Source organism: Pseudopodoces humilis, chromosome 4 (assembly GCF_049639895.1).
Source record: "Pseudopodoces humilis isolate 2021_Gansu_Grassland_sample_001 chromosome 4, ASM4963989v1, whole genome shotgun sequence".
Classification (NCBI taxonomy): domain Eukaryota; kingdom Metazoa; phylum Chordata; class Aves; order Passeriformes; family Paridae; genus Pseudopodoces; species Pseudopodoces humilis.
Genome location: NC_142203.1, coordinates 29,748,244 through 29,775,804, shown reverse-complemented (window position 1 = coordinate 29,775,804; position 27,561 = coordinate 29,748,244). Strand labels below are relative to the sequence as shown.

Genomic DNA, 27,561 nt, shown 5'->3' with positions numbered 1-27,561 from the left:
GTTTCAGCCCAATGCACTCAGCTGTTTTCAACCATCTTTTGTTTGTCTTACAAGATCAGAGTGAAGGTGCCCAGAAATTAAAACCAAAAAATATTTCCAGCTTTAGGAAAGCAAGATGTTTATTGCAGAGGAAAACAGGCTATGAGGAAAACTTTCAGACTAAAAATAATGGTGCAAAGGGTGGTGGGGTTTATAGGGTGCAGTAAAAAGCCCAAGCTGGGCTTCTCCCGTTGGCTAAAAATCACAGTGGGTGCTAGCTCTGCAATGCCACTCACACAAAAAAGAAATGACTTTCAGGAATACAGATGGATGCTGGGCTGTACGACTGAGCTGTAGCATAGCAGAGCAGCCTGAAGCCTTCCATGGGCCCAAGTAAAACAGCCTGTTTGCAGAGAGAGCGGGGGGCTCATAAGCCACAGGCAACTCCCTAGGGGCTGCCTCCTTAGCCTGGAAGCAGCATAGAAAGCAGAGTGACAAGGAGAGTATGGGCTTTATGACTCCCAAGAAAGCAGCTGCTCAAAATCACTTGCCATACTTATCAAGTTGGTGAGGCAAGAGTCAAAATAAAAAATATCCCCAAGTAATCAGAAAGTTAATACAGAATATGTGCGTTAAATTCGTTGTCCTGGTGGTCCTTTCCCAGAGGAGTATTCAACTCTTCTAGTATATCTGCTTCTGCTGGTTTCAGCACATCCTCCTCACCTATAAGGCAAGTAAGAGACAGATCATTTCATGTTGGGGGGCTCTCACGCGTTACCCCTCTGCATGAGAGGGTATCCCATTTATCCCATGTTAAAGCCCCATGGCCAGTCTCCTGCAATTGCCTGGAGAAGGTGCTAGGTATCTCAGGGTGGATTGCCTGCTTTTCAAGGGCAGTCCTAGTTGTGGAGGGGAGTTGGAGAAGGTGAAGCAGTGGCAGGTTTAAAGCCAGAGGCAATAACCACTACACTGATGGTGGCCCATTTCAAGATCTCATGTCTAGAGGCTGAACACCCACCCCAGAGCCCAGGACACAGAAATGCTGTTTTCCACGGCATGAGGGCACCATATGCCTTGCAGCAACAGGCCTTTTCTTCCCCACTGCACAGACATTGCTGGAAATGCAGTAGTTGAGGGTCAGAGGATTGTCACCTCCTCTGAAGCAGATCCTAAGTTTTCCTGGCTGTGAAGCAACCTGCATGTTTGACCCACTGACTGCTAAAGCGAATGTACTCTACTCTTCCCATGCCAGATCTGAGAACAACTCCTGCTGCAGTAGCTGTAAATGGATTTTTGAGCCCAGACACCAGCCTGCCATTCCGACCAGCTTAGTGCCCTCCATGCCTCAGTCCTGGCCGGTTTCAAAGGTGTTGTTGCCTGCAGACACCCACCCTTGTCCCCATGCCCACTTTGCTCTCCCACCATCCCTGTGTCAGTCCTGAAACTGGATGGACTGTGGACAGAGAACACCTGGACTTTGGCTCCCACAACTGCCTCTGGTCACAAAAAAACACATCTTCTCTCCACAGAGAAGAGATCTCCACAGAGATATCACCCAGCCCTAATATGGCTCTTGGCAGAGACACAGAAGTGTTCTTAGGACAAGGAGTTATTAAGGACCAAGTTAACAACCCCATTCCAATGACTGACAATAGAGGACTTGTTATCACTCCCCTGGCCTTGGAGAGAGCTGTCTGTCCCCTCAGTCCCACCATCCCCCCCACCCGTTCTCAGCTAGCCAAGTTTTGCGGGGTAGGGACCCATGGCCTGGAGGTGTTGTGGGATCATTGTTGATGAGGTGGGCAGCCTTGGCTGACAGTCCCCAAGAGGCAGCACTGCACTTCCCCCCAGGGCCAGCAGCTCTGTGGAAACTCACCAGCAGGGTCCAAGCTCCCGTCTGACAGCTCCCCTTCCGTTGCCACTGCTTGCATCCCACCAACCATGTTCTGGATGGTCAGCATAGGTGGCTGCTGTTGATACACTGGTTCAGGCAGTGCTGGCTCAGAGGGCACTGGCTCAGAGGGCACAGGCTCAGCCTTCTCCTGTGGGTCAGGCTGGGGGTCCACTGCTGGCTCTGTCTCCAAGACAGCCTTGACCACTGCCTGACGGCCCCGTCCTCTTTTGGCTCTTCTGGCTCTCCTTTGCTGTTCGGTCTTATAGTCTCTGCCAGGGGATTTCACAGGGATGATGACTTGGGAATAGGACAAAGGACTTTCCCTTCTGCCCTAAGGCAGGCTTTGCTAGGTCCCCCTGTTGTGATTGTGACCCAGTTCATCCTGGCAGAAGCTGCAGTTCTGCAGCCCCCTCCTAAGCCCTGCACAACAGCCTCCTGCAGCTGCAGCAGTGAGCAGGAGCCTGGGCAACAAGTTTTTTCTCAGCCCCACATTATGACTGATGTTTGCTTGATACCACCCCATGCATCTCTCCCCACAGTAACTCAGTAAACCCTGAGCAGCTGCTGGCTGCAGGTCACCTTTCCCCACTGAATACTGATGGCTCTGTCCTTGGGTGGAGGGGCTGGGCCATGTCTGGGCTCAGGTTAAGTGCACCACAAAAGCAATATGACAGAAAAAGCAAGATTTACCTCAGAACCCAGTGAGCTGAATCTTTCTCCAGGGCTTCTGCTTTTCTTTTCCTGAGCAACTCCCGGTCTCTCAAGCGACGGGTTATGATGACATCTACAAGGATAAAGTGAGTGCTAACATGACATTCTGATCCCTCCCTGCCTGGTACTAGAGCACTGATGCAAGAGGCCATGCTTTTTGTTGTCCAAGAGGTCTTGGTATGTAACTACTTGAGCGCTGTACTTCCAGCACAGCCTCAGTGGGCAGGATTTGGTGACACCAAAACTCCCAGGCTCCTAGCCTGACAATTACTCTAGATTTCCAATTACAATTCCTTGGGGTGACCCATGTCCAACCTACTCCCCTACTGCAAGAGACCTGGGGCCTGTTGCCTTTGATCAAACACTGGTACAGACTGAAAGGTAATTCTTCATGTTTGCTCTGTTGTTACCCTTTTTCCCAGACAGCTGGAACTGGCTACCACTGAAATTAAGGTGTTTATCTAACAACCAAGGAGAAAGCCTTGACCCACAGAACAGACAGCCCTTCACAAAAGAACAGCTCTGTGGGGGCAAGGATGAGCCAGAGGGCACAGCCTTACCCACACAGATGCTCATGTGCCTTGGGCTGAGGCCTCGTGGGGTGATGGTGATCCAGCCAGAGACCAAGACAGGGCTAGTACACACCGCTGGGTCTGCTTGGCCCCAAACACCACACAAACAGCCTCAACATGGTTTGCAGCTGTGAGGAAGACTGTGGCAGGGCTGAAGAAAGACAAACTGATGTGAGAAAGCTCCAACAGTGGCTTTATTATTTGGGCAGGTTGCATACTGCCACCAGCAGAGAGGAGCACTCCCCAGATCCCAGTCACCCTCTGACATGCCTTCTTTGGCCAGGGTAAACAGTGTCCATTTCACTGGTGGCAAAGGGCTCCAAATTGCTTCCGAAGGCAATGACCAGCCTGAAAAAAGGTCTGGACTTCACTTCTCCATGTCTTTGTCCTAAAAGACAGCAATCCCTGATGATTTCTAGCATAGACTCTAAACTGTGATAATAAAAAATTGTCTCAAATCAAGCAGCATGAGACCCAATCCCAGGAGACAAAGGGAACAACACTACTTCCCTGAGGCCTTGAAGAAGAGGGAATTCCCAAACATATACTGAAGAGATCACAAAATAATTAATTTTCATAGTTTTAACAAAATTCACACAAGTGGAAAAGCAAAACTATGATCTGCTCCTTCCGGAGGTAATCAGATCCACAAAAAAGCCTTAGTGCACACTGAAGTAGTGAAATCAGTGAAAATTTGTCATTTTGTCATTCTCTTGATCAGATGGTAGAACTGTCAAGGTGAGAAAGACTTCGGAGGCTGAGCTGGGATTACAGCTCTTTTATCCCACATATTTATTAAATGCAAGAAAAATTGTGGTCCAGGACAGGACAATGCAAAACAGACAGCAGGAGCCAGTCTCTGCCCAAAGTAGACTTTTACACAAGACACTTCTGATAATTAATGATAACGATCTTACAGAAATTTAGTTTGAAGGGTATTTATGTTGGTCTGTGCTTCAATGTCCTCATCAAAGCAGAGTCAACTATTAAAATTACATCTGACTGCCCACTGCCAGTGGCCTGGGAACTTCCCTGACACTGGCCAGGGAAGTTGAGAATAACTCCAAGATAACTGGCAGATTGTTCCCTGACATGAAGTAGTAACAGAGACGGCAGGGCTCAGACAGCAGGAGATGACTGTGCCATCCACACAGAAAAAAAGGCAGTGAACTCCCTGGGAAGATGAGGTTACAAGTTGCAGTAGCATGATCTGCACAGGGCCTCAGTTCAGCTACTGAAATACATAATCTCTTGCACACCCCATTTGCAGCCAAGGTGATTCTCTTTTCCTTTCAAAATGTCTTGTGAGCTGTAAAAGTAATTTTAGCTGCTTGCAATCAGCCTCCTTCCCAGTCCATTCTGAGAAAACACCCCTCATTCACTTCTAACTGGTCCAAGAAAGCACTCCCACAACAGTTCCAAAGCTGTCACCCGTCAGCACTAAGCAGGAAAGATCACAGTAAAACATATGCATCCTCATGAAAATAAATTTACTAGAGGACACAAAGAAACAGAAATTGAATGAAAAGAGAAAGAAAAACCAAGTTATAAAAACAAGGAGGCAATACTGCCAGTCTGCAAACAATCTACTGATGCTCTCTGAAGGATTTTAGTTGAAGTCTTTATATGTGCTTCTGCCTTTGTGATCTGAAACGTAACATGTAAAAAGACACATATTGGCAGTTAAATGTGCATCCTCCACCCCCAAGCACAGACTAATAATTATTAGTTTCTTTCTGAGAAACACTTGGTAACAAAAATCATGCTCTCCTCTCTCCAAAAGCTCAAGTTAGGAATGTTCTCATCATTACCTGGCACAGCATACTCCTCACAGGCTGCAGAGGGTGGCAGGGAAGAGTCCAAAGAAGCATGGTCTTTGCCTAAACTCTCCATTGCTCTTTGCAGTTTTAATTAGAAAGCAGCTTAGTTCCCTGGAAACAGCATCTGGAGCTACTGGTGCAGCATAATGAGAGCTTGAAAAAAATGCAGACTGCCCGCCCCAAACCTCTTATCTGGCCAGGCCACTAGGAGGGTAATAATATTCTCCTTATCAGAGTGCAAAGGTGTGTGAGTCTCTGTCCAGGATCTACTGTGTGGATTGCAAAACATGTCAATGCTTTTATACTACAAATAATTCCACTTCAGATAGGAAATTTACACTCACTGTTGCTAAACTGTGACTCAAAAGCTCTCCTTTGTAGTGGACATGGCAGGGCAGGATGTGTCACTGCCTCACTGCTGCTTTCCAGAGCGAGATGCAGGGACATGTTAGTCCTTAAGGACCCCTTGAGAGATCTGAAATGGGACATATGCTGTCTGAAGGTGTTTGCATATGATCCAAGCAGTGCTGGTAGGAAGGGACATCCTCCATGGCAGGACTGGCTGCTTCACGAGGTCAGCATGGCTGTGTTGTCATATTCTTTGGAAACCCCTCAGGATGGAGACTGTCACAGTCATGTGACCTGTCCAAGAACTGCACCACCTTCCTGGGATCCAGACAGAATAATAAATCCATGCCAGCCTGGCTGTGCATGTTGAGGACTTCCTAATGACTCTTTGGTCCAGACCCTGTGGATTAGGACCATGAACAAAGCACTTCACTCATGAAGCAGGATGGCAATTTCCCAGTAAAACCAATGGGAAGCCCCAGCTATTCCCTTGCCCCCATAGGATGATTTCCTTAAGTGGCTGCTCCTAACTGCTGGTAGCTCTTTGCAGCCCCCAGCCCTGCAGGCTTGTGCAGCCTCTGCAGGACCATCTGCAGGGCCAGAATCGCTGCAAAGGGGAAGCTGCTCCTTGCTACAGTGGCTTCAATGCTGAGAGGCTGTTCCTTGCTTTGTGGGAATGGCCAGGCCCCTAGATCAGTGCATGTGAGATGAGGGGGTAATCTTGGCCTCTCCTGAAAACTGCCTTCATAGTTTCTTGTGCCAGGATAGCACAGAAAAACTCAAGATTTGTGTGTAACAGCCATGATGGACCAGAGATACCTCTTTAGCCAGTTTCTAGTGCACTCAGCTGCTATCAGCTCTTTTCTCCATGAGACAATTATGAACTGGTTAGGTGGTAGTGCCCCTAATCCCTTTCCTCCCTGCCCCCCATGAACTCAAAAGTGGTTCAAAAGTGGTAGAAGAACTTGATAACATGTCTACCCCTAGGTCCTCTGGGACCTGACTGCTTGTCATCACAGGGATGATCCCATCTCCTTGAGAAGTCTGAGGACTTGCCCTGAGGAAAGCAGTTCCTCAGGGATGAGCAGATCTGGCTGCCTCCAGTCTTTGCCAGTCTTTTTTATTTTTAGTGTACATCCTGTGCTCTCAGCATGATCTTTCTCTAGGTCCCTGGAAGCTCCAGAGCTTGAAACTTCATGCATGTAGATTTCTTAAGATGTAACCTTGGATGTCTGCGGTCATCTCTGCTGCCATTCTTCTTATCCCCAGAGTTACCACTTTACTCTAGGGCTCCTGCCCTGTGTCCAGTGCAGATTACATGGTACCTCCAGAGAGGTGGGGTATGTCTAACAGCCCCAAAAGAAGCGACAGGGTGGTGGCAGCAGTGCAGATATGGGAAGGCTCTGATATGGGAGGGTGGGCCAGGAACATGGATGGCATAAAGAGATGTGGGGCTACCAAGTCATTCACAGAATAGTTTCTTGTAGCTCAGTCACAAATGAAGACAAGGTGTCCCAAGCTGCTGAGGGTGTCCATGTTCCAGAACTGTGTGATGCTGCAAAGCCCTAGAGACAACCTGGTCATGCAGATGTCTGAAAACTGTATCCTGGCAGGATACTTCACTGTGCAAAGGCAGTGCTTTTGGAGGGGCAAACATATCAGACCTTGAGCATTGTTTCTGGTTTTGTGTCCCCCTTTACAAAAAACTCATCATCACAGAACCACATAATATGCTAAACTGCAAAGGATGCAGCAGGGTGACTGAGTACAGCTCTTGATCCTGCACGGAACACCACAAAATCACACCATGTGCCTGAGAGCATTGTCCAAATGCTTCTTGAACTCTGACACACTTGGTACAGTGGCCACTTCCCTGGGGAGCCTGTTCCAGTGCCCAACCACCCTCTGGGTGAAGAACCTCTTCACGGTTTTCAATTGGTATTATGACAGAGTATGGAATATGGTCAGGTATTTTCCTGATATCCAGCCTAAACCTCCCCTGATTCAGCTTCAGATCATCCCCTCAGGTCCTGTCACTGTCACCACAGAGAAGAGATCAGTGTGTGCCCCTCCTCTTCCCCTCACAAGGAAGCTGTAACTGCAGTGAGGTCTCCCCTCAGTTTCCTCCAGGCTGAGCAGACCAAGTGACCCCAGCTGCTTCTCATACAGCTTCACTTCAAAGCCCTTCACCTTCTTTGTTAGCCTCCTCTGAACACTTTCTAAGAACTCAATGTCTTTCTTATACCCAACACTGTCCCAGCACTCGAGGTGAGGCCACCCCAGCTCAGAGCAGAGCAGGACAATCCCTCCCTTGCCCAGCTGTGATGCTGTGCCTGATGCACCCCAGGACACAGGTGGCACTCCTGGCTGCCAGGGCACTGCTGACTCGTGTTCAGCTTCCCACTGACCAGGTCCTTTTCCATGGAGCAGCTCTCTAGCTTCTTTTCCCAATCTATACACACACCCAGGGTTGCCCCATCCCAGGTGGAGAAACTGAAGTTCTTGGAGCATCCTCAAAGAATAGCAAAGAAGCTGGCCAAGAGTTTAAAAAACAAGTCCTTTGAGGAGCAACTGAGGGAGCTGGGGGAGTTGAGTTTGAAGAAAAGGAACCTGAGGGGACATCTTATTGCTCTCTACAGCTTCCTGATGGTAGATTGTAGGCTGGTAGGGGTCCATCTCTTCTCCCAAGTAACAAGCAATAGGACAAGAGGAAAGGACCTCAAATTGCTCTGGGGTGGGTTTAGGTTGGATGTCAGGCTGCTTAGGGCAGTGGTGGAGTCATCGTACCTGGAGGTATTTAAAAGATGTGTAGACATAGTGCTTAGGGACATGGTTTCCTGTGGGACATGGCAGTTAATGGTTGGATTTCATGGTCTTAAGGGTCTTTCTCAACTTAAATGATGCTATGATTCTATATTCTGGGCTGCTTGCAGGTGGCATGAAGCACAAAAGAAAGGGTGGAAATCCCTGCGTGTTTCAGTGCTCCATGGGAACTGGGCACGTGCTCAGGCTGCGGCTCACTCAGCTTCTCACAGTGACCATCTACTCAGTCACCCCAAAGCCTGGTGACAGCTGATAAGTGACTCTTGACTCAGCAAAACAATCCCATAAGACACTGCAGAGTCAGTACTGTGAATATTTCTCCATTTTGTCTGTCTTCGACCTTGAAGGGAGCATTTCTAAAAGAAAATATCACTATGCCCCCTAATCTTCAGAGGTGTTTAATGGAATAGATGGACTTTAAAATCTTACAGAGCTTGCACTTGCATATCTCAGGAAGGAAATACCTGGAAGACACTTGTCCTTTGAATGTAAATTACTTTAAATGCCAAGGAAGCCATTTCAGTATCCCACAGAAAACTTTGGTAATGGTTAGCAATGTGGAAACTGCAGGCCCCACCGCCTACTTTCAAGTTGTCTATGCTCTGAAGTAGAGGGACTGAGATGTGGCCACAGCTGCACCCCCTTTGCTGCAGAGAAATTTGTACAAGTGCGTTACATTTTCTGGCCGGTCTTGACCATGTGAACTGTTGTAGCTGGACACTTTACAGTGTTCCAAGTGCTGCTTCCATCCCCTTTCTCTCCACATTTCAGTTCAGCTAGCCCTGGGCCATTTCCACTAATGCATCCAGTTTCCTAGGTGAGGCCCTGGAAGACGTCAACTGAGTGTTCAGCAACCTGAGCATCTCCAGTGTCACAGACTCCTCAAATGTCATTGGAGCTGCTCGGTAGGGGAACGTCACCAGCCTTGGGGACATCTCACCATGCCCCCACACAGCTTTCAACACACAAATATCCTAGAAAAGTTTTGTCCAAGGGACAAACATTCCTAGGGCTGGATCCTGCCATTGGTGGGATTGCTTTCACTGCAGACACAACACCAGACTTTGGATCTATGTGTAAGTCAAAGGTCTTCGTGAACCTCAAGGGTATCTGTTGCCCCTATCTGGCAAAGCTACTGCAAAGCACTATCCAGAGACCTACATATCCCTGCAGTCATGGATGCAGCCCTGGTCAACGTGGGCAGCTGTGGGAACCATGCTGCTGCCACTCTTACAGGGTGTCAGGGCACTTCTCCCAGTTTTGTCTCACAGGACAATGACAAAGAATCAACTTGTAGGCTTGTCCTTCACTCCCTGACTTGAGGAAACTTGTCTGGTTGCAACACACTGCTCTGGGAGGGCAACTACTCATTACTCTGTGACAAACTGTGCTGCCTGTGAAAGCAGATAGTACCTTTATTTTCCTGCCTTGACTGAAGCATGAAAAGATGAGAAACACACAGATAAATTGAACAGGAAAAGTATATGCAAAAGTGTGAGTTCAGATGCATACTCTCTGGCACAGACCAGGGCATTGCAGGCATCTTGCTGTCCAGCAGCTGGTTCCTGAGTCTCACCTGACCTTGCCAGACACAGATCTGTTTGGCTTCAGAGTCAGGCTCTCTGCACCAGGCTGGTCTTGCACAGGACCTGAGGCCTGTGGTAGTGCTCAATCACTGCCTTCACCCTTCCATTGGTCTGCCACTTGCTTTTGAGCCATGTGAAATAAACAGCCGAATCCACAAATCCCAGAGGAGGATGAGTATCTCTGAATCTGCTGTGTGTAGAGTCAACACTGATCCTGTCCTGTGGCTGCCCATGCTCTGACCTTGCAGGTCCGGCCTATTACTCTGTGCTTTAGTTCCACAGTTTCTGAATAAACACTCCACTTTGTGCTGGAGGCATGTGGTTTCCCTCTTCAGAAGAGCTTCTGGATGGTCTGTGTTGTTTTTTCCTAGCCTCTGCACATAAATAGTCGTGGCTCTCGGGGCATACACAGCACACACACTCTTGGGCTGCAGCCACTCTGCCGGTGCAGCTGGCCATGGTGTGGGGCTGAGATGCTGGTGACACTTGCCCACCCCAGGGGAGAATGCTCCCCAGTTATGCTAAGCTGGGCATAACCTTCCCCTCAGCCCTGGCAGAAAACTGGGATAGAGCTGCCCAAATAAATCCTGCCTGTGGCTAAGCTGGCAGCAGCAGGAGCAGAAAACTTCAGGACAGGAGTGAGCAATACATTTGTGTTGTTCACCATGGATGTGTTTTGGGGTTCATAGCCCTACCAAAGCCTTTCCCTATGGTGCAGGGGAGACAATAAGGTCTGCAGAGAAGATGTGGCAACACAGAGAGTAGCACACAGCCAGACCATCTTTTCCATGCTATTTAGGGACTGGAAGGGGACAAAGAAGCTTGCAGAGCCTTAGGACAAATGCAGAGGTAATAGCAGCAGCCCTGGAGAGGTGTCCCCTTCTCTGCAGAAGTGGAAAGGGTCCAGGAAAGGAAAACAGAGAAAATCAAAGCTCTGGATATCCCTGAGCAACTAGTCAGGCTAGGACTTTTCAGCCTGGGAGAGAACTTTCTAAGGACAATAAAGTTTTTGATGACAGCAGTTACCTCTGGGACTGAAAGCAGTGGATACAACCCATCTGACTGAGCACATCTGTTTTATGCTCCTCAATACTATTTCCAGCTGCAGCATGAAATCTGTCAGCAATGGCTTTGTTGTGCATTGTGGTGCTATGGGTGTCCCACTTGGTGGCTCCAGCAAGGTGCAGAACTGGGTGAGAGGGTGAATTCCAGCTGACCAAGCACAATAGTCATAGTAGATATTGGCACATCTCCCAGACTCCGAGGATGGTCACTGACTTTGGGGAGCTCACTTGACCACATGGTGGACCCTGGACTCCTACTCAGATGCCTGCAAATGAGAGCTGCATGGGATACTAGTATGGCAGCAAGTCAGAGCAACATGATCTCATGTGGGTGAGCACAGACCTGTCCTTGGAAGGTTTCAATTCACCCTGAAGCACTCTTCGAAGATGATCAGAAATCTCAGCTGGTAATTCTGTACAAAAATGAGATCTGGTACAGGACTAAAATGCGTTAAGGAGGCAAGTCTTGCATAAGTCGTGTGATCTCTGTAAGCAAAGGGGGCCCTTTGCCTGCCCAAGTTGTATGGCCTTGTTGTAGGTGTTTTGTGAAAGGTGAGTTGTGTCCATGTGCTAGAAGTGGGAGAGGAAGGAGCAAAGGAAACCCCAAAGACTGTTGATGCACACTGACACTATTACCTTGGCAGAGCTGATCCCTGTCACAATCTCAAAGATGGCCCTGACACCAGGAGCAATGTAGATGTGAAAATTCTTCAGTTTGGGGTTTTTCTCAAGTGCTGATAGAGATATCTGGGATTCCTGGTGTTTACCATCTCTGCTCATGCTCTTTCTATGCTCCCATGTGTTTTCTGAGCTGATTGGTCTATGAAAGTGCCTTAGATAAAAAGCAGAATAACATCTAATATGAGAAGTGCAGGTGTTACTATTTTCAATTTACATCAGTTCTGGAAACAGTTTACTAGGGAGCCAGGGAGTCATCTTCTCCCATGCCAGAGAAACTTTATTTTCCCTTCACTAAATGGCCTTCTACAAATAAAATTTTGTGCTTGTTCAGCACCTTCTACATCAGGACTGGTGTGTTTCTTGCTACTTCCCCATGGCTTTTCTTGCAGGAGTGTGGTTACAATAATGCTTTATGCAGAGCACCGTGGTTTGTTATGTGGATTTCAAATTACTGTTTTTACTGTGCACTTTTAGTAACCCTTGGTGGGAACTGGCTTATGCTGTTTTCCTCCAGCCATGCATTAAAAAAGTGCTGTTGAAATAAGATTGTGCATGTCATTTTATTATTCACCACAGCTAGCTTAAGTGTGCAATCGGCACAGAGCACACAGGATCAATTAATCACCTGTTTTTAGGCTCAGGAAAGCTTTCAGAAAGCTCAGGTATCTTGACACTCCCCATCTTTCAAAATTCGGATGTCTTGCCTGGTTTTCCTAGAGTAATATAGGAAAAAAAGAGATGAAAAAAAAAACAACCCATTCTGTGAGTCATACTTTGGCTACATTCCATCAAGGGGAATGGAGCTGACTATTACAAAACTGACCTGCTCATTTTCCTGTCTAAAGAGCTGAGGTGACTGCAACATCCTGGCTCATGGATGTGTCCTCCCAGGGCCTGTGGTACTGGTGGTGTGCCTGCAGCCCAACCTGCTCACAGCAGGGCTGTCCCTAGCATGAGGTTATGCTGGCCATGGCTCTGAGACCCAGCCACCACCCCCAAGAATGGAGATCCCCCTCACACCTCCGTGATGCACCGCCAATTTGACCTGGTGTCTGTGTCACATTTCCACCTCTTGGGGCTGCTGTTTGTGGCTGGTGCTCCATGTTGTATTGCCTGCACCAAGACGACTGAGGCTTCATTCCATCTGCAACTGTAGGCTGCTGCTGGATACCCCCAGGCACCCCCTTCCTCAGACTGGCTGGGTACAGCTCTGCACTTCCTTGCAGCTTTGCTTGGCAAGCTGGTCATACCTTCCCTCCTGCAGCCCAGCACTTGGCCTGTGTTAATTTGCCATGCAAGTGCAGCCTGCCATGGCTTTCCCCAAGTTCTGGGGAGCCCGAATCAGTGTACTTCACAAGCACCCGCTTTCAGAGAGCCAAAATTAGACCCAGGAGGTCCCTGCCAAGGGCATGAGCTTACATTTTTTCCACACAGAGCTGGCATTCATTGGCATAGGTATTCCCGTCAGTTCCACAGATGGGCAAGTACAGGAGGGGGCAGGCATGCAGGTCAACCAGGTTTTCACACACCGGCTGGAAAGGAGAAACCACAGCACACATTTCAGTGCCAGCAGCACCCATTTCTTCCCCCCAGAACACTCAGGTGGGAGCAGGTGCCACTGACAACCTGGTTCCCTCTGTCTCGGAGCAGTGCGTGCCCACAGAGGAGCAGGGGCCGCTGAATCCCTCAGTGGAACTTGTGGCCTGGGCTTTGGTGTGGGTTTGGTGCTGGAACACCAGTTGCCATGAGGCTGGGGGTGATTGCTGGGAAATCTTTCCCTCAGGCACACCAGGCCTACCCATCTCAAGCCATGAACAAAGAAAACCAGAAGCCCCTTACCCTTCTCAGGCCACTCCCTTCATTCAGCTCTGCCCCTGAAACAAAGCAGAGACCCATGAGCTTGGCACATCTGTGCCTGATGGCAAAAGCAGGAGATATTGACAGAGGATCACGTCCAAACCAAAGGGAAGGCAGTGTTTAGCAGAGCCCATCCAGGACTGAGTCAGCTCTGTGGGTTTCATGAGGGGCAGTCAGTTTGCTGCTGCATGTTACTCCCACCCCTCCCTGCCAGCAGCACAGTACAAAGCTTCCATCCACGGCTGAGCTGGCTGGGACAAAGCTGTGAATGGCTGTCCCCACCCCCTAAACCATCTCCCAACAGCCCTCTCTCCCAGTCTCTGGGTCAGAAGGTCCAGGGAGCATCCAATACATCTCAAGAAATGGGAAACCATGTAATGCAGCATGTGGCATGGGGTATCCTCAGAGGGATGAGGCTTGGTGCTATTGCACAGCTGGACAACTGCCATCTCCAGGGAGAGCAGCATCTGGTGGGTTCTTTTTTCTCAGGCAACAACAGTTGCAACAGTTCACAGCCCACCTGTGCAGTGCACAAATGGCCCACAGACAAGCAGCTGCAGGACCACCCTACCTGCCTCCCCAGCACCTACAAACAGGTGTTTCCATGTAAATATGCTGAGCACATACTGTTCTTGCAAAGACTTGCCAGTTTTCATGGAGGCAGGAACTGCAGCAGCTGCCACCGCAGTGTACATGCTGTCCTCCCAGGGCCTGGTTCCTGTTCACATTGTGGACTCTCCCCTCTCCCAGACCAGTCCCAAGTGCAATATATTTGACGAACCAGCCTATAACCCTTGCCACAAACTGCTAGTAAAGAAGGCATGGTGTATTTGCTCCAGTTGTCCTTCCTCACCTCACCACCTCACCTCACTCTTTGTTTGCCCTAACCTCACCTCCTCTCCAAACCAGAATTTCTGGGTCTTTCTGCCCTATTATGCATTTCCTTCCATCCCATTATCCATCTGTCATTCCCAACCCACCACTGATGAACCAGCCTCCAGGACCAGAGCAGATTTACCTCCAGCAGCAACAAGAGTCACCATTGCTGCCACCAGCAGCAGCAGCAGCTCTCTCCCAGTCATGGTCGGTTCAGGCAGACCTGCTCATGCACCTTGCTCTGCTCGTGGCTGCCTTTATAGGGGAGGGCACAGCCTTATCTCAAGAACACTGGGAAAAGCAGTGCTCTGTTCCTGCTGGGAGCAGCTGGACTGTACACCCTAAGGGATCACTAAGGAACTCTCACATGTAAGATAAGCTTTCCCCTGAAGCTTCCCACTTGTCAGCTTCAGGTGGCAGCACCAGAGGCTGCTTTACAATCCCTTTACACTGTAGTGTTGAGGTTTGACACTGGCCAAATTCCAGGCAGCCACCAAAATCGCTCACTCACCCTCCCCTGCTACAGATGGGCAGAGGAGAGAAAAAATTAATGAAGGCTTCATTGGTTGAAATAAGGATTGGCAGAAAACACTCAAAGGGCAAAAGAGGCTCGGCTTAGAGGTACAAAGTGAATTTATTACTAACAAAAACAGGAGTCTCATGAGAAGTAAAATAAGGCCTTAAAAACACCTTTCTTTCCCCACAACCCTTCCTTCCTTCCCACTGACAGTGCAGGAAGACCGCGTGTGGGGTTCTGGTCAGTTCGGCACTTGAGATTTTCTTCTGCTGCTCTGGGAGAGGAGCCCTTCCCCTGTGAGACTGTGGGGTCCCTCCCATGGGAGACAGTTCTCTGTGAACTTCTCCAGCGTGGCTCTAAATCTAAGGAGCAGCAGTCCTCCCAAGATTGCTGTGATGTGGCTCTCCTCTCATGGGCTGCAGTCCCCCAAGGACAGGCTGCTCCAGCCTGGAAGCAGGGCCCTCTCTCTCCATGGGTCTCCCACTGGATCACAGCCTCCTCTAGGCATCCACCTGCTCCAGCATGAGCTCCTCCACGAGCTGTGGGTGGATCTCTGCATCCCCCGTGGATCCCCAGGGGCTGCAGGGCACAGCTGCTTCACCATGGGCTGCACCAGGGGCTGCAGGGGAATCTCAGCTCCGGTGCCTGGAGCCACTCCTGCCCCTCCTTCTCCACTGACCTTCGTGTCTCCATGTTTTCCTCACATGTTCTCACCTCCTCCTCTTCTCTGGCTGGAATTAACACTGTGCATCTCACTTTGTTTTGATTTTCTCCTTAAATTTGTCATCATAGAGGCATTGCCAACCTCTGCAGTTGGCCCAGCCTTGGCCAGTGCCATGTCCATCCTCAGAGCCATCAAGGATTTTCTCTGACAGATATGGTAGAAGTTTCCAGTAGCTTCTCACAGAAGCCACCTCTGTGGTCCCCCTGCTACCAAAAACCACACTGTGCAAAACCAACACATCAGGGTTGGGCAATGCTGCTCTTCTCTGCTTACTCTAGCCAGCTATTTCTGAATGTATCTCACCCAAACCATCCTTTCAGCTTTGCAGCTGCTATTCCTCATATGTGATCACCACTTGAGTTGTGAGACTAGACATAGAAAAGCCAGGAAATTCAGGCTGATTTGGGTGGTGGCACTGTGGCATTATCTTATGAGCATTATCCCATGAGACCCAGCCAGGTGGATACTCACTGGTCAGGATCCCAAACACAACAGGAGGCCTGTCACCATGCTGCAGCAAGTCCACAGAATCACTGGGTGGGATGGGACAGGCTGGGGGTGCAGAGGGTCTAGAGGGTAGACCTCTAGAATTCAGCTGCCTGGGGGCACGGATCTGCAGGTGCAGTCACTGCCTGTGCTAGAGGAGCCTTATAGAGGAGGTTTAACACCTCACCACCTTGGCTGCAGCTGAGATTGACAGAACAAAATTATCGTAAGATTCAGTGTGTTGGAAGGGGGCTGTGTGCATGGATATCCAGATTAAATACACAGAGGTGGAACACAGAGCAGGGAGGGGACAGAGAGGCTGGAGATGATCCTCAGTGACAAGAAACACCATCTTTTCAACAACCAGGATGACCCCAGGATGTCCCAGCTGCTTTGCCTGAAAGCCTGGATGCTTTGTGTCAAGGTGAGCATTCTTATCTGCTCTTTCTTAGAAGCTTTATCTTCTACATCTGTCCCCACTTGCCTTTGGTAAAAAATAAAAAATAAAAAATCAGTTCGTGAAGGGTGAAGAATGGAAGAGAGGACCACTTGGTCATAAAGTCAGTGTAAGACCAATGCTGACTCAAAACTCCTTTGGGTCAGACTTGCTGAAATGAGGTCTGGGCCAGAAGGGGCAGAAAGTCACCTTCCCCATGGCAGCAGATGGGATGTATCATGTGTGCAAGGGGTGAGCAGGGGTACATGCCCCACAGAAACCACCAGCAGGCTGGGAGAGCTCCAGATGCACGAGCACACACATTTCCACTTGCTGAGGATCTGACTATGACTGTGCTTAGGATGTTTTTTCTCAAGAGGAAGATACACACTGGCCCGGTCTGTCTGAGACAAAAGGGGACAGCCTTAGCATCCCTTGTGACCATAGAGGTAGGGGCCCTGCCAGAGGCTGCTTGCATCCTTTCCTTGGAGGTTCGTTCACGCAACTCAGCAGGGCTATGACCAGGTTTTGGGAAGTGGCCACGTAACCAGCTCAGGGTTCCCCTTGCAGAAATATTCCTCCACTCTTCCAAGGCAGCTGCACACATGTTTTATATTCCCTCTTCACGGAGTTTACACAGTTCAATAACCTTTGGCTTTCATTATTATTCCAATTTGGAAATCCCTCAACTAAAGTAAATATTTAACAGCATTAGCAGTTGTTCCCAAGGCACATGGGGTCCTGTTAGTCTTGTTTAGTCTAGTACAAGGGAGGCCAAGGGGGATCTGATAGCAGGCTAAAACTGCTGGAAGGGAAGCTGATGGAGCCAATCTCTTTTTGGTGGTGCCAGATGACAGAACAAAAAGCAATTGTCACAAACTGTAGCCTTGAGATGATCAGGTCAGGAGTCAGGAAAGAAACCTTACCCCAAAAGGTGAACAACCCAAACCAGCAGAGAGGTGGGACATCTCCATCTCAGCGGGACATGTACCTGACCAAGCCTCACTGTGCACAAGGATTGTTGGGTTAGCCCTGAAGAACCCTGCCACCAGCAGGTTGGGTCCATGGGACAAGCAGCTGTCAGTCTCCAGCACACATGGATGTATGTCCTTAAATTCACATCTGGCAAATCTGGTCCTAGCCAAAACTGGACAACATGAACAACACAGAACCCTCCTGCGAACTGCTCACACACTAACACACTACACAGTTCTAGATGAGGGCTATCCTGGGCCTTTAACATCTTCTTCAAAGCTTTTATTACCAAAAAAAACCCATCCAAATGCCTCTGGTGCCACCTCCAATGCTTCTGATTCCAAGCATGGCCTGGCTCTTTGGTCATGCCAGCAGCAGTGCAGGAACAACAGCCTGGGACAGTGCTGCTGGAACACGTTGTTGTGTATTCCAGATCCCTCTCCTTGGATAGAAGGTGGCAGGAAATGTCTGCTTCCTTTCTGTGCTGGAGGCACCAAGCAGTGGTGCTGTAGGAAAGCTGTTAGATGATATAAGGCTTGATCTTCCTTCATCTCATTCCTCAGTGGTATTCAAATTCCACTGCCTTCACAAAGCAGATTAGAATGATATGCTAAGAGATGACAAAGCGTAAATAACCTCTTGCAAGCTGTTTTGTCTTTTCAAGCTTTTATGCACAAACTTGCAACCCCTAATGAAAGTCCTGCCTACTGTACTCCTCAAATAAAAGGTGGGGAAATTCTTCTTCAGGTGGGGCAGGAGGTTTTCTGGTAGGTGCTTCCCTCACATTTGCTCTGGAGCTCCAGCTGGCTCTGCATTTTCTCCCTATGCTTACACCAGCAAGATGGTGATGTAGAAGGCTTCAAGACATAGGATGGGGATATGTGAAGGCTCTGGGCTTGCCTGAGGACCTGGAGGCCTAGTGTCACCACCAGCAAGACACATAAAATCTGCTGGCGACAGTGGCAACAAGTGGACTTCTACTTCTGAAGCCAGTCTTGGGCCTGCTCCCTCGCAGCACTGCCCCTGCCTTTGCACCTGTGCCACACCAGTGGTACCCCCTGGCCCACATCCATGCACTCACACAGGACTGCTCATCACATCATAAGCCCTGGTTACACCTCTCTGCTCTAGGGGACTGTAGCTCTGTTTGCAGGCTTTCCATCTGAGTGGGCACAGATGGCAGCAGGCCAGACGGGACTGCGTCACATCGCTCTTGCCCCAGTCTGCCTGGTGCCCTTATCAGCGGTGTGGCCTTGGTGTCGTCACCACTCCACCCAGCACCTGCCATTTCCTTGCTGTTATCTGTTGCCTTTCCTGGATTTCATGGCTGTTTTCGGCTTCTCGCATTCTGCACCCATACTGATATTTTAACTCCTGTTCTGCTGCTCCTCCCAGGGTTTTGGCGTATCAGCAGACACTGGGGTCCCACAAGTACTGCAGCACCCTGAGAGCAAAGCACTGCCTTGCTTATGCAGCCCAAACCAGAGCCCACCATCTACCTTCCCTTCGTACATTGGGGCGAGGCAAAAAGAGGACAACTGCCATGCTCATTTTCATCTTTAGCTCACTCTGCATCTAGATGCTTTCTGTAGAGAGGATAACAGTCTCTCTTGTGTTCCTCTGACCACTCTGAAGTCTCTACACAAGAGAGAGAAGGAGCAATTTGTTCTCCTTTGTATAAAAAAAACCAAACAAAAACCAAAAAAACCCAAACCAAAACCCAAAACTAAAACCAAAGCTAACACCAGAGGCAAAACCAGAGGTTTGCCTTCAGATATACCGTGGATCCAAAACTCAGTACCTGAAATCTCACTCTGTAATTCGGACAAAGACCAGCCATCACCACTTCCCAGCAATTTTGCCAGACTTTCTGGACTCAGACCACACCTTTGGCCACATATTTTTTATTACTGTGAGTAAACAATGCAATATGTCAGGCAGTGAGTAGTGTTTGTTATTTTTTTCATGGTAGAATAATTACCCTGTGACACTGTTAGCTGAGAGAATACGAGATTGTGAGTACACAGACAAATCCTGCCTGCTGGCACTCTCACGAGATGCGGTCTGAGTCAAGGTGGCATCAATCTGGAGCAGACTAGAGCTTCCTGCCAAGCGAGGCTGTACAGTAACCATTGCACACTTCTTTCCCCTGATGCAGCTCACACCTGTAGTGGAGCAGAAGTTGCTGCAATTTGCCCTGATCTAAGGGCACCCACTTCTCATCTCCCTTGTGCTGACCACTGCCTGTTCAGGCCTCTGTTCTGCTCTAAAGACATTCTCCAAATGCATCTGCAGTCTGCAAATGCTCTGCAGCTCCTTGGCAGGTTAAGGATGGCCTTGACCTGCATTTTTCCACACTCTCACACTTGAGGGCTGGGTGACTAAATCCCAAGTGCAGCAGATAAAACAGCAGAAAACCACGGATTTACTTTTTGCCCGGTAAAAGCTTGGCACAAGGCTGGCCAAGCCCAAGTGCTGGTGTCAGGGATGGGATGAGGCTGTGTGACTGGGCTGGGTAGGCAGAGCTCCCTTGCTGCTGCAGTACTGTCCCCTCCTGCTCTGAGCTGACACAGATAACCTGGGTGCTGGCAGCAGCAGCAGTAGGTATGCTGTCTCCAGCATGCTGATGTTCAGTCTTGTTTATCTGGGAACTCACAACCACTGTAATTTACAAAAAAAAAAAAAAATGAGATATCTCAGTCTCTTTTTCCTCTGAGTTTGTTTCTGAATGAATAAATCTGTACTGGGCCCCGGTTTTTTATACCTTCTGAGAACAGTGTTGCTAATTCCATTTTGTGTGGGACTGAATGCTGTCATCACCCTGCATTTAGCACCACGCTGGAGAAAACCAGGTAGCATATATGCCAGCTCCCTCCTTCAAAGTGACAGCTGCTCCTGGTGAGTTTTTATGGAGGAGGTCCCTTGACTTTTGCAGGAGAGGCCTGGTCTTCCCAGTCTGCCAGGTGCTAGAGTCCCTGAAGATACCCCAGAGGGAATTGATGTGATAAGGGTCACAGTGCAAGAGAACTGGGGAAGTCTTTATTTTTCTCCTTGCATTTTGAGGGGATGCTGTTCTATGATGCTGCATTTGCACAGATCTTTGACAGCAGGGTCACCCACTCATGCCTGGCCACCTTTCCACACTGCCACTGGTTAACATTGCTATGTCTCCACTTTCTCCTACACATCTGCAGCATCCTTCTGAAGAAAAAACAGGGAATAAAACGCTCTCTAGTGTTCTGTTTATCCAGTGAATGTGCAGGCACACAAACTGCTCAGCACTTCCCCATTAGTTAAGTTGCCAGAGAAGGAAGATGCAGATTTACGCATCAACACTAAGAGCAGAAACGTGTGTCCTTGATGTTGCCTGCTACTTCTGACTTCAGAGCCCACCTACTGTGCAGGTGTAATTTTTCCCAAATGACCTATTAACTACTTGGGTATGTATGAATTAACACCAGGAGGGAGCCACAACAAATAGCACTGAACAGAAGTGTACCATCACCCTCAGTGAAATCCATCCTGTTTCTTGGAACACATTCCTGCAGCATTTGCTCTCATTTCTCTTTCAAAGTCATAGAGAGAACTTGGTAGTCTCTGAGATATCTCATTTGCATTGAGACAGTGGTATGCTCTGTTAACTAATGGAAGCTCTGTTTTTTATTCCAGCACTGTGATTATCTAGATATGTACCGGCAGATCAGAGCAGAACTAGAAGTCCTGAAAGCAGCCTACTCTTAAGTAGCCAGATGCTAATGCAAATTTTTTCCTTTGGGAACAGTGAGGTAAAACCAGCTCAACAGTGGCAAAAGCCCTACCTTTGAGCATAACTGCCATCTCAGGTTCTCCTCCAGAAAATGCACTGTCCAAGGGCCCAGCCAAGTCCTGGCACCTCGGGACAGATGGCATTCTTGCTGCTGTCTGTCCAGGGAGGCAAAGCATTGAATAGAGAAGAAATGCACTGCTGGTAGCCAAAAAGGCTGAGCACCCTTATAATGAATGGATTTGTGTGATTTGTATATTAAATTTCTGTGACAAATAATCAGGCTGTATGTTAGGCACTACAGCAGGAACCACCCAAACCAACAGAAGATGAGCAAGGAACTAGGAATGTGCAGCAGTAGCCAAATGCGAGCTGGCTTTGGAGACAGATTTTGGCAAGGCCCATTTAACTTTGTTCTAAAAAAAAAAAAAGTTGTGTATGACACCAAAAACCCCAAAGCAGATAAAGAAAACTTTTGGGTAAAAGCTGTCAAAGACTGTAGCTAAGAAATGGTGGAAGATCTTCACTTCTTCACTTTCCTTCACTTAGATGAATGTAGCTGCATGTATAGAACATGTCTTCTTGCCTGGTGATGAGCTTTTCTTCAGGGGAAGCTAATTTTTTCCCTTGTTCTCCTCAACCTACGCACAACCAAAGTTTTGCAGGCACCTCCTTTTGCTCTGGCAGACCTTACTCTACGCCTCTTGCAGAAGATTATCGTCTCTTCACTTCTGAGGTAAGCACACAAAATGGGGCTTGAGACATGGGGCACAGCTTAGCACCATGTGTTTAAAAAGATGCACACCTCACGGGGCTGGATACAACTGAGAGGAAAGGGGTGTTATAAATGAAATTAAAATTAGTCAACTAGGTCTATTAAATTAACAGCAATTTAATAACAAGAAAAAGGAATACAATTTAGTGAATACAAGAATACAATTTAGTAAAAGAACACAATTTAGCAGATTGAATAGCAATTTGGTATAAAAGGAATACAATTTAGTAAAAGAGTACAATTTAGTGAATATATTCATATATATATATATATACATATATATATATATATACATATACACACACACAGATATATATCTATGTACATACACACACACATATATATGTATGAACATAGCTTGCCAGTAATTAAGTATGATTAAAGCATAAGCAAAACCGACTGGGGTACAGGGAGGGCTTCTCACTCTGCCTCATGTATAAAACAAAACAATTCATACTAAACTTATATACTGTATGCTTATATATATTCATTAATGTTTCTCATAAGTCTCCTCCTATTTCCAATTCTTTAATTTTACCTCACTATTCTTCATGGCGCATGCCTCACTTGTTGTTAGGAGGTCTCCAGTCTTCTTTTGGTGGTCTTTTGGATGAAGGTTTACACTCATCCTCACTGTCCTCTGGATGGCCTCACAGATCTGCGTGTGTGTACTAAGCGTTGTGTTATGTAAGTAAGCGTTATGTTTCACTAATTAGTCTTACATTTTATAATTTTCAGGCCTTATGTAAAGTCGTTCCAACTTTATCCATCAATTTTATCTTGAGACATTACTTATCTCAAAACTACATCCTTTATCTTAATTTTAACATGTAACATCTGTAAAGGGGTACCTCTGCTTTGTAACACTAATTCTCTTGATTGCTCCTAATAATAACTTTCCAAATAGTTACAATTTAGTTAGCACGAATAATTTCCATTTATCAGTGGTGGAATAAGCCTGGTAGGGCGGGGTAAGGAGGTACAAACTCATGCATCTTTCCTGTCACAACTATGGGAGACCCTCAGTCCCTAATGGGACCAGCCAGCATCATTCAGGAGACAAAGAGGTTAGGATTAGCAGCTGGTTTGTGTCAACACTCACTGTATCAGGGCTGCTTGGGACCCCTCCCAAATTGCTGGGCTGTGCAAAAACACTCCACAGAAACAGTTTAATGCTGGCAGCAGAACTGTGCGAAAGGACTTCCAGGTTCGTAAGATGATTCAAGTTTCTTTGCTCAAGTCTTCAAGTCTTTACTTCGAGTAACAGTCATTGCAAATTGTAGACAAAGCTTGTGGCCTGGTCTCGCATGAAACTTCTTCCCATGGAGACAGTGCTGCTCCTGATTTGGCTCCTCTGGGCTCTCAGCAAAAAGCAGCTGGATATTGCGAATGGATCTCCAGAGCTTTCTGCCTCTCTTTGGTTGTTCCTTTGCTGCCAGCTGTCCCTCCAGATGAAGTCAGCCCTTCCCAGTCCTCCTCCTAAACCAGCGCCTTGGCAGAAGAGCTCCTCAGCACACACAGGAGCAAGCAGTGACCTGGTGGAGCAGTATCCCGGGGTCAGGGGGCTGCACTGTGACACTCAGGCTCATGTCCCTGCAGCAGGGTGAGCTGCAGGCAGCACGGAGCCATGCCCTTGCCTGGTGGCCCTGCCCTGTGCAAGTACACTGCTCTGCACTGCTGCCATGACTAAGAAAGACCAGAGGAATGTGCCTGCATGGTGCTGCCTCCCTCCCATCCACACAGCATGCCCCAGAGTCAGTGAGCGAGAGACAGACACTGAGGATATCCCTGGGCTTCTGCAGGCCTTGAAGGGAGCAATAGGAAAAAAACAGAGAACAATTTGGGCTGAAAGGGACCTATAGAAGATTATCTAGTCCAACCCCCTGGCGTGAAGAGGGAGAACTTTCACTTGACCAGGTTGCTCTAAGTCCCATACAATCTGGCCTCAAACACTTCCACAAATGGGGCATTCACAACTTCTCTGGGCAACCTGTTATGGTGTTTCACCACCCTCACTGGAAAAAAAAATATTTTCTCATGTACAGTCTAAATCTACACTCAGTTTGAAAGCTTTGTCCCTTCTGATACTACAGGCTCTGATTAAAAAAAAAAAAAATCTATCCCCATCTTTCTTATAAAGCCCTCTTTAACTACCAAAACGCTGCTTCAAGCTCTCCCTAGAGCGTAAGAGAAGCCTAACTTCACTTCTGCAGGCTGAACAACCCCAACACTTTGAGCCTGTCTTCATAAGAGAGGTGCTCCAGCACTTTGATCTTCTTCATGGCCTCCTCAGGACTACACTCTAAGCAGGTCCATGTCTTTCTTCTTCTGGGGACCCCAGAGCTGGACACAGCACTCCAGGTGAGGTCTCACTAGAGCAGAGTAGAATCACCTCCCTCAACCTGTTGGCCACAATTCGTTCTAGGCAGTCCAGGGTACAATTGGCTCTCTGGGCTGCAGGTACGCTCTGAAATAAATAAGCCAAAACAAATTCCCAATATCATTAATCTGTGTTACTGCAGTTTTGATACTAAGGAAAGCTATACCTTACGGGAAGCTAACAGACCACTTTAATAGGTCCTGTAAATCCAAGAAACAAAGATATCAAAGAGGGTGTGTGTCCCCGAGCCCACACTGCTGGAGAAGGAGCCTATTTCTGTCCTGCTGGCATCCCTGGAAGCAACATCCATGGAGAGAGCTGCACTGGATTTTCTGGGAAGCTCCACAGTGCCGGGGCTCCCTGCCAGTGCCTGGGAGCACGGTGTCAGCAGAGGGCACCTGCGACCCAGGGTACCCTGGCATGGACCCCCACACACCACAGAGTGCATGGCTCTACTGCCACCCACCACTCTGCAAAAGCCCTCTCCATCTGGCCAGGCACCAAATCCTGACAGTATCTTCTCCTCTCACTTCACTTTTGCCCAGGCTGTGCTTGTGCCAGGCACCACTTTCATGCCCTGGAGATGTGCACGGCACAGTTTTTGGTCTTGTGAGTGATCCAGGGCTGTGGGCTTCACCCCAGCACAATCCAGGTCTGCTCACACATGTGTGGTCTTGTCCCATAGATGCTCAGGGCTGCCACGACCATGCTGAAGAGCAAAGTCACAAGCCCAAACTCCCACTCTTCCTGGAGAAGCTGACATGATGCATGCGGAGCTTGGAATAAGCAGACAGGAGAGCTGCTGTGGGGCTGTGCTTCTCTGTGCCCTCCCTGGCCAGAAAGGAGCTTGTGAGGGGTGACCCAGAAGGGCTAGAACAGCTACTGCCCTGCCACTGTCCCAGGCACCTTCAGCTCCACAAGAACACATACCCAGATGGGCCATGTTTTGCTGTGGGGCACTGCATTTTCATGTGGGTACGTCCCTGCAGTGCTGGTGGTGAACACACGCTTTTTTGTCAGCTGAGGAGTGGTTCCCCAGTGGAAATACATGATGCTATTGCTCTGGCTAAAATACTGACCCATGCACAGACCTGGAAAGCTTTCCATGAGCTCTCTGACTGAGAACTTCACATTTGACTCATATTCACACCCTTTCCTGGATTCTGCCATGCTCCTTGAGAACTTTGCCTTTCTTCTAAGACTACGGGGCTTATAACTTTCTTCTTTCTCCTCATTCTTTGATGCCTAACTGCAAATGTCTTGCCACATTACCGGTGAACTTTCAATCTGTTGCACCCTCATGGCTTGTTTTGGCAGGTATTTTAGATGTTTACAATCTCTTCCATCTGCCAAATTTGATTAAAATCAGACTTACAAGTCATTAGGCATGATGGATGGACAGATGTATTCATGTGTAGCAAAGCATTATAGTCCAGCAGTATTTTTTTTATTTTTTGTAGGGTGAAGAAGACTAAAAATTAACTTTGCCAAAAAAGAACATCACAACACGATGACGTCGGAGCGGACTATGGTGTGACTGGAAAAGTGAGATCTCCAAGGACTCCTTACTGGTGGGACTGGAGTGTAGACTTCAATGGTGAAAATCTGGAGAGGGCTGACATGCAGTGTGAGCAGCCTGACCTTGCACAAACACAAGCTCATTTGTACTTCTCCTGCAAGGCCTATATTTCTCTTTCCTCGATCATGGGTTCATTAGGATACCTTACCTCTTTGCCAAAAATAAGTGTGCGTTACCTGCTTGGATGTATAAGTCTATATTTACCCTTTAACACATCATTGCACACTTGCGTGGTGCAGAGTGTGAATGATCCCTTCCAGCAACAGGGCCTTCTTTAATCACAAAGCCTTGTTCTACTTCCAGAGACATGCTGAGACCAAGCAAGACAGTGGTCCCATGGAAAAAATGGCAATTTTTTATAGGATTCATGTAAACATGGCAGACATTCATGATGGGGAGCTACAGTGGACCCATGGAAAAATGTGTTAGACATTTCCTAACTCTCTGATGTTTATACTGAACACAGTACTGTCATTTCTTTTGCTATTGCTAGACAAATTTGAAAGATGGCATATGTAATAGTGTCATGGGAAATCAAATTGACTCTTCCTTGAGTCACAGATGAGGTCTGGTTCACAATGCACCACTTTCCTTACAGGTACACAGTTCAAAACTGAAAGAAGGGAAAGACAAGTTTCATAGCACAAGTGGAAACTCTGGACTGACCTGCTAGTTCTGAAGAATGGACTTTCTGCTGGCTCACGTTGGGGGATGCCTTCTACCAACTGATCCATGAAAGATCAAATCTGGAGAGCCTGAAGGTTTTGAAAGCTAAGTTTACTCATTGAAAAAGGCAATTATTGAGCTGATGGTTGTTTGAATGTTGACTGAGAATATCAGTGCCATCAGTGATGGTGTCATTATAGTGTCATGGACACCGGCATCGCTGTCATGTTGCTCACAACATCAAGTTTAAACAAAGCACAAGATGATTATTGGACTGACTTGCAGAATGTGTCAGAAAGAAACATCTAAGTGAACAGAAAAGAGGAAGCAGATGTCTCTGATCATGCACTTTGGCAGCAGAATAGCTCATTCTTGTCACTTTGGCAGCGCACCAGGCAGCACCAGAGGCTGCTGAAATCAGCATATCCTTAAGGGCTGAGGACAGTAGGAGCAGCATGCAAGCACACGAGTGTGTGTGTGTGTATGTGTGTGTGTGTGTGTTTTACAAAGTATTTTTAACCAGTGAGAAGAATGAGATTCACTTTCTCCTTGCACTTTGCTTTCATGAGAGCAAATCAACAGCAGCTTTAAGGGCTACTAACAGGAGTTAGTTATTGCACTTGAAAACCACTTGAGCGTCGCATGGTGTACCTGAAGCACTCTGAAGCCCAGATACATGTAAGTCTGCCAGACAACAAGCAGGATTTTGCCTGGTCAGCTGTCAGTATCACCCTGTGAGTCACCGATGTCCCACTGATTACTTTCCAGTCAGCTGTGAGCGAAATGCCTGCAGCACCCACGGGAGCAACAGGATTAGGACTGCCTTCCTGACTGTTGCTGCTCATGCAGTAGGGCAACGCTATAAAACCTCCCCCATCATCTCTGCTGGCCAAGTCAGGATAGATTCTTCCTGTAAAACCAAGGCGGTTTCTTTCCAGGCTAGAAGACTCACTAGTTATAAGAAACACGTGTAACTTTGAGGGAAGTTGGATGGTGCCCAGACCTGCTTGCACAGGCACTACTACTGGCTTGATGATGGACATGAGGAA

At 48.0% G+C, this 27,561-nt stretch overlaps 2 protein-coding genes across 2 annotated transcripts; both read right to left on the bottom strand.

The window, feature by feature from the left end:
* Positions 1-107: 107 nt before the first annotated feature.
* On the bottom strand, positions 108-5,143 carry HEMGN (hemogen). The gene is made up of 4 exons (XM_005529964.3): positions 4,968-5,143; positions 2,564-2,657; positions 1,856-2,142; positions 108-702 (listed from the first exon to the last, which is right to left on the bottom strand). The coding sequence occupies exons 1-4, from the start codon at positions 5,047-5,049 to the stop codon at positions 593-595; spliced, it is 573 nt and encodes a 190-aa protein (XP_005530021.1). The 5' UTR covers positions 5,050-5,143; the 3' UTR covers positions 108-592.
* A 6,895-nt stretch (positions 5,144-12,038) lies between these two features.
* On the bottom strand, positions 12,039-14,451 carry SPINK4 (serine peptidase inhibitor Kazal type 4). Its single transcript, XM_088054520.1, has 4 exons — positions 14,354-14,451; positions 13,318-13,352; positions 12,898-13,010; positions 12,039-12,191 (listed from the first exon to the last, which is right to left on the bottom strand). Exons 1-4 carry the CDS (start codon positions 14,415-14,417, stop codon positions 12,137-12,139), a joined length of 267 nt encoding a protein of 88 aa, XP_087910646.1. The 5' UTR covers positions 14,418-14,451; the 3' UTR covers positions 12,039-12,136.
* Between the last annotated feature and the right edge of the window lie 13,110 nt (positions 14,452-27,561).